Source organism: Hyperolius riggenbachi, chromosome 1, assembly GCF_040937935.1.
Source record: "Hyperolius riggenbachi isolate aHypRig1 chromosome 1, aHypRig1.pri, whole genome shotgun sequence".
Lineage (NCBI taxonomy): Eukaryota > Metazoa > Chordata > Amphibia > Anura > Hyperoliidae > Hyperolius > Hyperolius riggenbachi.
Window position 1 is genome coordinate 239,278,275 of NC_090646.1, and position 9,714 is coordinate 239,287,988.

Consider the following 9,714-nt stretch of genomic DNA (forward strand, 5'->3'; position numbering starts at 1 on the left):
CAGGCAGAGTCGGCAACTATATCAGATAGGCGAAGGTACAGAATCAGTAAGCAGAAGAATAGTCAGGCTAGCAGAAGGTCATAACAAATAATACAATTCAATTAGTACTTTAAGCTATCAACAGAATCTGGCTAAGTGTGGATCCCCAGCTCCAGCTGGTTCTAGCACACTTTGGGATCTGACTCGGTCTGAGTGCTAACACGTAGAATTTGCAACAGCAGACGCGGAGCAACTGACAGGCAGGTCCTATATATACTAAACGCGCTCCATAGCGCCGCCCCTGTCACTCAGCCAATCCTGAGCAAAGCTGAAGTCAGCTGACCGGATGATCAGCTGACTCCCTTTCTAGATGCATAAAGGTTCTTTCGCTTGGCGCGCGCGCGCATAGCCCTTAGTCTGAGCGATAGAAGGACCAGGGAAAGCACCAGCACGTAACTGTGCGGCGGAAACTGCGGAGATAGCCGCCATGCCGCTTGCTGTTGCTGCAGTATCTCCGCTATCCATTACAGGAACAAAGGATTTCCTGCCACAGGCAGATCACAGCTAAGTGTGAACATGCCCTTTGAAAAGGATACAATTTGGCCTAACCTACTTTAGAATGCAGAGAGCCCAGAAGACAGTTCACACGCACCTGTCACAACTCTGACCAGGTAATTAACCTCATCACAGTTACCAGTTGCACACAGCAGGGGTCTAGACATGCCGGAGACTTTCCTTCAGTATTAAACATACATAGAGTTTATGATTTTTGCCTGTTTAAATAACACCGTTCATATGAGAGGTATCAAAGTTATCTCATTCTGCTAGTCCGGATCTGGTGAATATTTTAATATTAAATTGAGGCCACTGACATACCCAAAACCCGAGGTATTCTGCTACTTCATAACCGGGCATGTGAGCATCCAAGTTTGATGTCATATGAACTGACATATTCTGAGGAATATGAATGTGTGACTGTTATGTGTGTGCAGGAAGCATAAGCCGAGATATGAAAACTGTCATATTTGGTGGGCAGTAGAAGCCCACCCAGGAGGTTAGCCGCACCCTGTCCAGCTCCTGGGCTGAACCTGAGACTCCACTCAAAATTGTGGTTTATTCAAAAGTGTTTGCCAGGGCCTCCTCCTTCATTCCTCCAATTCCATCTTCATGTGAGCCTGCTGCTGCCTTGATGACGGGCAGCAGCCATCTTGTCTGAAATTTGGCTACTGAACTGAAACAAAGAACTGCACGTGTTTTCCCAGAAAGGACATATTTCACCTGAACTTAAGTATTTTCTTCCTTTTTATTTTCATACTGGCTACTAATGTCTCTATAATTGTTGATTTTAATGATTTTCTGTATATATTAATTATTTATATTGCATGTATAATAAACGACGCTAACGTCATTTATTTGTTCAGCTACACCTGCTATTCAGCCACACAAACTGAAATCTAGCTTCTGAAGAGTCGTTACTATTGTTGATAGCTAGATAAAATAGAGGGTTTTTAACCATTTCATTTGCAGGTATTAGTATCAGTGTAGAGGCCTCCTACCCTTCTGTAGGAGTGGTAGCAGTTATACCCTGAAATAGTGTGCAAATTGTATTACCGTAACTCACAGGCTCCCTTCTAGTTGGTCTCCTGCCAAATTCCCAGCGGTTTCTGCGCACCGATTGCGACCACAGATTGCATGGTCTGTGTGCTGAAATCGATTGGAAGGCATTGTGTGGTCTAGCCACTAGGGGGCTTGTGACACCCTGGATCTCCTAGGATGCTAGCAACACCGCTGTGTAACCTCAGTATTTCTATCTACATCCCTCCATTTGCTGTCTGTCATCATCAGTATTTATGAACAATACTGTACTATTAACAAGCTGACACATCATTGCATTCCAGTGGATCTGGAAGTGTGTTTAGCTTCTAAGGGCAACAATGGTTGAGTTGCATATTTCAGCAGTGATGCACTGGGAGACATCTCAAGCTCACTCCAACCTGAATTATCGCAAATACTTTCTGTTTTAAGAAAGCAAACTTTTTTGATATAGGAACTGATGATAAGGAATAATAGTCAGCATTTGTCAGTTTACTGTAATGTCCCCTTCCAGGGCTGGGCCGAGGCAGAGGTGTGAGAGGCTCCAGCCTCAGGGCGCAGTGCAGGAGGGGGCACACAACTCACTCAGCTATATCATTCCCTTACTGTGTTTGAAGCAGAGAGAAATAAGAAAAGGGGGATATATGGCAGTGAATGCAAGCCAGATAACTAGAGATTCAAGTGTTGGGGGAGTTGGAGGCCCTGGAGTGCCTCTTAATCTAATAGCAATCAGTGTGTGACGGCTAAAGATGTCGCAAACATAGAAATTTCCATTTTCGAACAGCGAATGCGAACTTCCGCAAGTGTTCACCAACAGGCAAATTTTAAAACCTACAAAAACTGTTTCTGGCCACTAAAGTGATGGAAAAGTTGTTTCAAGGAGTCTAACACCTGGATAGGGGCATGCCAGAGGGGGATCGATGTCAAAAGTCCCACCAAAAATTACAGTTAATGCAAAGTCGCGTTTTAATCTCTAAAGGGCAGAGATCACATTATGCACAGATCTGGGTGTCAGTGGGCTGTAGAGTGTCACACACATAGAAATGCAATAGTAGTAGCAGAATACAGTGAAATAATCATGCACTGGAGAGGTTCTGTGCCTGCAACTTAATGAGGCAACAGCAGTAGTGTGCACACAAAAAACACAGGAGACCGATGTGCTAGCCCTCAAAAGGGCTGTGTGGTAGTAAGGTACAAGAACACCGGCCTAGCTAATGCTTTCCCTACCTATTTGCAGCAAATCTGACCCTGCTCTTACTAACAGGCAGCAGAAAACGAATCCAATAGGGCCACCACAACTGCTTTTTGATAACGGGGTGGGGGTCCAGGAGGGGGTGCTAGCTGATTGGCTGCCATTTGTCTGCTGACTGTGAGGTAAGGGGTCAAAATTTGGCTCCATGATAATGTATAGGAGGTGGGTCGAGTACGCCATATGTTCACAGTTCACGGAGAACGCGAACCAGCAGAAATTCGCTGGATACTGTCCGCCGGCGAACCTTTCGGGCCATCCCTAGTGATGGCTGGGGTGGGAAGGATGGAGGGGCATACTTTGATGTCTCAGCCTTGGGTGCAGGAGGACCTTTCCCAGGTCTGTTCCCTTCCATGTCTTTATGGAAAATATTAAATTCATTTTATCAGCGGGAATGCACGTTTCTAGATGACCTTTAAAATTATATGTTTGCACATGTTAACCATGGCAGAGAATGAGTACATTCAGCATATTTACATACACAAATGGTGCCAGCAGCAGACTTGTCACGGCAAACATTAGGTAGAACAAATGAATCTTGATCCAGGCTATTGTGCAATGTATCTGCTGCAGGCTGCCTTCGTTTTATAGAATGCAATAAAACATTGCTTTCATACTTTTGGAAACAGGTACAACACCAGAACTAGTGTTGTTTAAAATTAAATAACTATGGCAGCCCACATGTCCCACCATGTGCGTCTCACTTCAGGCATTGCGCTGCTTGCACATTTCTCTACCCTGATTGCAGGCCTACTGTGTTGCTTTGGGCTTCTCATACATCATGTTATTAAAAAATAATCAGTTTATACATACTACTCAATTGGTACTTTAGCCTTCAACATGTAACCCTACTGCAGACAAACCTTGATTTCCTCTTCAGGTCTTTACTGCTTTCACACTTGCTCCATCTTTAATTTAAGTCTGCTTTAACGTAAACCCGAGGTGAGAGTGACATGGAGGCTGCCATATGTATTTCCTTTTAATACTAGTAGCCTGGCAGCCCTGAGAAACAATTTAGAAACAATTGTAGACGCTTTCATTGACTACAGTGGGAATTCTAGTTGAATGTAATGTTTAAATTATACAGAACACAGCTATATATATATATATAGGTATGTATATTTATTTTTACTTTCTATATTAAACAAAGGTTTAACTTTATTCCTCAGGTTATAGAGGAGTTGAATGGTTTCCCAAGTTGGTTTCTGACTACATGGCAGGAAAGTTTAACATAGATGGCTTAGTGACTCATACATTGCCTTTCACTAAGATAAATGAAGGTTTTGAACTTCTGAAATCTGGAAAAAGGTGGGTATTAATATAAATTAATGATTTCCATTGATTAGTACAGTTTTTGTTTCAGACCACCATCATGAAGTTTTCATTGCTTGCTGAAGTATAGTAAGTTATATATGAATGATAACATGTTAATTCTGCAGTAAAACCATAAAAAACAGCTCTGTATTTATTAGCGATCATCTTTGCCTCTTGTTTAGGCAGGCTTTGGTTAACTCATCAAGGACAGAAGATTGCCCTGCATTGTGTACTTGTCAACAAAAGTCTGATCATTTTACTGTCCTCACGTCCTCACTTTATCCATCCTGCACATACTGTACATACTGCAGAACCACTATTCACCTATTGGGGTTCACTGGAGACTGGACTCCCACAAAGAGTTCGATGTTTAAAAGCACACCACCATGGAGATAAAATATTTAATCACAGGTCTGATCTGTCTTCTTATAAATGGTTATTTTCCTCGATGGGTTCCATATTTTTTTTTAAAGTCTATAAAAAGTCTATATTGAAGTGCCCCCTGCTTTCTTCAACATTGTTTAAGCCCTGCAAAACAGACCATTTGTTCCATAATGTGGTAACACAGTCAAAACCATCTTAGTTAACCTCCATAGAGAACATTGTCCTCCCTGCCAGAACATGGGTCCATGATAATCTTTCTGGTCTTATTTTTTGGGGTAAAAACCCCCCCAAAAAGCTAAACTTAGGGGCTACCTTGTAAAGCATAGCTAGAAAGCATTGGGCCCCATATCGAAATTTTAGTTGGGGTCCCCTAGAAAAAAATCCCCTCCAAAACACACCAGTTTTAGGTAGCCAGAAGTGCTCCCAGTAAGGTTCAAGCAAAATTAAAAAATGAGTTTCACTTACCTGGAGCTTCTACCAGCCCCATGCAGCCATCCTGTGCCCTTATTGTCACTCACTGCTGCTCCAGTCCCCTGCTGGCAGCTTGCCGACCTCGGAGGTCGGCGGGACGCATTGCGTACATTTTTACGCATTCCCGCTAGTGCAGGAACATCAACACATACATTTTTAACGCGTTACTGGTTTAATGCGTAATTTTTTACGCATTGAACCAGTAACGTGTAAAAATGTATGTGTTAATGTTCCTGCACTAGCGGGAATGCGTAAAAATGTACGCAATGCGTCCCGCCGACATCCGAGGTCGGCAAGCTGCCAGCGGGGGACTGGAGCAGCAGTGAGTGACAATAAGGGCACAGGATGGCTGCATGGGGCTGGTAGAAGCCCCAGGTAAGTGAAACTCATTTTTTTTATTTTGCTTGGACATTCCCTTTAAGTAGCCCTCATGTACTGGTAGCCAGAGATACCTCTAGTGAATAGGTAGCCAGAAATGCCCCCAGTATAGATAGCATTCCAATGTATAAGATAGCCAGAAGAAGCCAACTCAGTGTTAACCAGATGTCACACTCAGTTTAGGTAGCCAGAGGCTCCTCCCTTATTAAAGGTAGCCAGAAGTAGCCCCCAGTATAGGTAGCTAGAGGGGTGTCCAGTATTATCTAGCCAACAGTAGCCTCCCCTTCCCCCCCAGCATAGGTAGCCAGAAGAAGCCACACCAGTATGTGTAGCCAGAGGGGCTCTCAGTATTAGTTGTCGTCCCACAGTGTATGCAGCCCGAGGTGCCCCACTAGTATAGGGGCATTCTCAGTACAAATATAAAAAGGCCGCTAAACTAAAGTAGCTAGAAATAGTGTGTACATGTAAAATAGGCAGTAGCTGTAGACAATAAACATGATTTTCTTTCTAAAAGGTGCTGGATGTAGCTGATAAATGTGATTTTGCTTATAAAAAGGCACCAGAAGCACCCTTTTCAACACCTATAACCATTGGAAGTCTATGGTGGCGCCCTTTTTACACAGGTGGCTCTGGCACCCTTTTCAACTGATCAGAATCAGAATGACTTTATTTTATCAGAATGACTTTATTCACCAAGTGCGACAGGCGCCGCACCCGGAATTATTTGTGGACACAAGGCATATTGGCAAGTGCAAACAGTGCAAGTAACACTACACATAGTACAATTTATAAAGAAACATTTCAACATAGCAAATGACACATAGAGCGGTTGTCGCTATATTATGCAAAGATGAACATGAGTGTCAGCCTATGGGCGCGTGTTTGTCCTCTAGTGCCCCGAGGTGCAGAAGGGAATTAGGAGATGGCATTGGGGAGAGGGTCTGAGTTGAGGAGAGTGATCGCTTGAGGGAAGAATGTGTTCCTACGCCTGGTGGTTTTGGTGTAGATGGACCTATAGCAACGTCCCGAGCGAAGGGGACTGAAAAAGTGATTGTCAGGGTGGGAGGGATAGAGTGTGATTCTATTGGCCCTGGACCTCATTCTGGATGTGTGGAGAAGGTCCAAGGGTGGCAGGGGCGACCCAATGATCTTCTCAGCCACGTTGATGACTCTCTGGAGTTTGAGCCTATCCTTCGCATTTTCCCCCGAGTACCAGACAATGATGGAGGAGCAAAGGACAGACTCAATGGTCGCCGTATAAAAACTGGTCAGTAGCTCCCTGGGCATGCCAAACTTCCTCAGTTGCCTCAGGAAGAACAGTCTCTGCTGAGCCTTCTTTTGGGTAGTAGAGGTATTTTCGTCCCATCTCAAGTTCTCCGTGATGGTGGTGCCTAGGAACCGCGCGCTATGTACCCTGGTGACTTCAGTGCCATCAATGATGACCGGGCTGGGTGGTGGATACTACAATAGTTAATTTCATTCCACTGTAGATAGACAGATGTGTGACCCCCCGCCCCCTCAGTATAGGTAGCCAGGGAGGCTAGATAGCTAGAGGGCCCACCAGTATAGTTACCAGGCGTAGCCCCACCCCTTCCCAGTGTAGGTAGCCAGTGGGGCTAGGTATCCAAAAGTAAACTCTCAGTATAGGTAGCTAGATATGATCCCCCCCCCCCCCCCTTCCTTCATGCAGCATGAGCAGAGAATCGTCAAGAAGTGACAATGCTTGTATGACACACATTATGCGTATCACACAAACAACACTCATGTTGCTGCACAAACTGCATAACGTGCATTCTGTAGTTTGCGTATTGTCCAGTAAAATCTACCTGTGCTGAGTGCACACACATTTAGTGAATTGCACCCCTTGATGACAATGTTCAGTGACTTTGGAAATTCAGCACCATAGAATAAGTCAGAAATTGTTCTAAATTTCATTGAAGTCCCAGTTTGAGGTTAATTTGGCAAACTTAATTAAAATCAAATTATTGTAAAGTAAACCATTGTGATGTATACTTTTTAAATGTATGGCTGCATTAACTTGCAATATATAGTAAGTTTTTGACTGTACTTTTTGTTTGTTTCTTTAAAGCATCCGCACCGTCCTGTTGTTCTAAATACAAGACTTTCCTCGGATTGGCGCTATTCTTTGAATAATATGTTTGATTTACACATACCGTATAAAATGAACACTATGGCTTACATGTAGTCTGATTTAAATATTTTCTATGTGTAATCATCTGCATAATTAAAAATAAAGCTTTTATATTCATTTGCAAGCAATGTCATCATGTCAACATTTCCTGTACAGGGCTTGATTCATCATTAAAAACAATTAGCGGCCGCTATGCTCACTTCTTGCAGCGTAGCGTGCCTTACTTAGTTACACGTGTTACTTCCATAGCAGCGCGCATTACTTTAAATACCGGCCGCTGCTGTGAAGTATCGTGACCGTGATACTTCACTAGCACGGCAGCTACTATCAAGTCCTTTAAAGCAAGCATTTTTGCATCAGGATGATGTCATTTATTCACTAACTAAAAGGAGGCCTATTGGCTGAAACAGTTAGCCACCCTGATTCAAAACTTCCTGCTTATAATGTTAACCCTTAGACTGCCTCAGGCGTATGTACTGTATATGTACGCCGCCTGTTTTGTTGGCATTTCCTTTATCAAGAAAGTGTCACTTACCACTTACCACTATATAAATTGGTGCAAATGTATTAATAGTACACACATTACGCAATGTTCTCAGTGTTGCAGCCATTGGTTGGTAAAAATGTCAGTGTCTCACATGCAATGGATGCCTCTACAACCTTCTCAAAGGAAGCAATAAGGTAAAGTAGTGCTTTTCTAAGCAAAAGGTGATGGTGAAATGGGTGTTATAAAGCATGCTGGCCACTATGATTCACTCTGCAAAGGATAAGAGAGAAGTGGGCCCCCACCCTTCGCCTATGAGTCAGAACTTTAGTTCCAACTCAAGTACAAGTCAACCTCTATACTTTTATTTAGTCAGATCTAAATTTCTAGACTTATAGCCAAGTATATACAGTACATAATGAAGATAAGATTTTATTGGCAAAAAACTGCTCCAAGGCTGTTCAAAATCCTTGCTTAGCGAACTAAACTAACCCTTTCTGCACATCTGTTGAGTTCTACATACATCAATAACATTTCATCTCACCTTGCTGCCCAGAGCTCCAGAAAATATTGCCGTTGTGCCACATAGAAGTACGAAATTATTAAGGAAGGGGATGGCCTACTCCTTAATAAAGCACCTTTTATTTTTCTGGACATGGGACTCATCCCTACCCCCGGGTGTTTCCCCGAAAAGGAGGTGGGAGTAAGCCCTGGGGAGAGGTAAAATGGAAGCCCCAGTAATAAGGGGACCCCAGATATCTGCCTCCCCCTCCTGAGGGTATGAATGTAGGAGTGATGTGGCCCCTTACACATCTTCACAAATCTGTATTACTGGAAACATTATTTTAGCTTGTATACGTTGTTCTTAAGTGCATTGTAAACAATATCATCAAACAAAGTTCCTAAAGGAGCCCATTAATGGTGCAATTTTAGCGAACTGATCTCCCATTTTGATAATTATGGTGAGAAGAAAACGATTGTAAATGAACGATTTGCCCCATGAATGGGATTGAAAGTATGAGCCATCCAATCATTTTATATGTGATAGATTCACAAAATGGATAATCCGATACGGTCATTTGTGGTCAATTGGCACCGTATTGGAAGGTTTATAGTTTGCTAAAATTGCACCATTAACCATTTCAGCCCGGGGGTATTTTTCACCTTATGGACAAGAGGAATTTTCATCTGTCAGCTCTTCTCCCTTTCATTCCCCAATAACTTTATCACTACTTATCACAACTAAATGATCTATACCTTGTTTTTTACGCCACCAATTAGGCTTTCTTTGGGTGGTACATTATGCTTAGAATTATTTTACTCTAAATGTATTCTAATGGGAATAATAAGAAAGAAATGAAAACTTTAATTATTTCTCAGTTTTCAGCCATTATAGTTTTAAAATAATTCATGCTACCGTAATTAAAATCCACACATTTTATTTGGCCATTTATCCCAGTTATTGCAACATTAAAATTAGTGACAATATTTTATTTGGAAATAAAGGTGCATTTTTTCAGTTTTACATCCATTACTAATTTTTAACCCATAATTTAATAATAATATGCCCTCTTGACATACATATTAAAAAAAATGTATCCCCTAAAGTCAGTAGTTGTAAATTTACTATTTGGCCACAAGATGTCCCCCGCTAAGCACTTCCTAATAGCATACAATAAGTAGGCTATAGGAAGCAATGTTTTGCTACAT

The 9,714-nt window shown here is 42.4% G+C and overlaps 1 protein-coding gene across 1 annotated transcript in view; it reads left to right on the plus strand.

Moving 5' to 3' along the window:
- LOC137504030 (alcohol dehydrogenase 1-like) overlaps positions 1 to 7,644 on the plus strand; it is a 110,312-nt gene extending 102,668 nt beyond the window's left edge. Inside the window, exons 8-9 of the mRNA XM_068231946.1 lie at positions 3,991 to 4,129; positions 7,458 to 7,644. Of these exons, the coding sequence (XP_068088047.1) occupies positions 3,991 to 4,129; positions 7,458 to 7,482 (164 nt within the window). The 3' untranslated portion in view covers positions 7,483 to 7,644. The remainder of the gene's footprint in view (positions 1 to 3,990; positions 4,130 to 7,457) is intronic.
- The last annotated feature ends 2,070 nt before the right edge of the window (positions 7,645 to 9,714 follow it).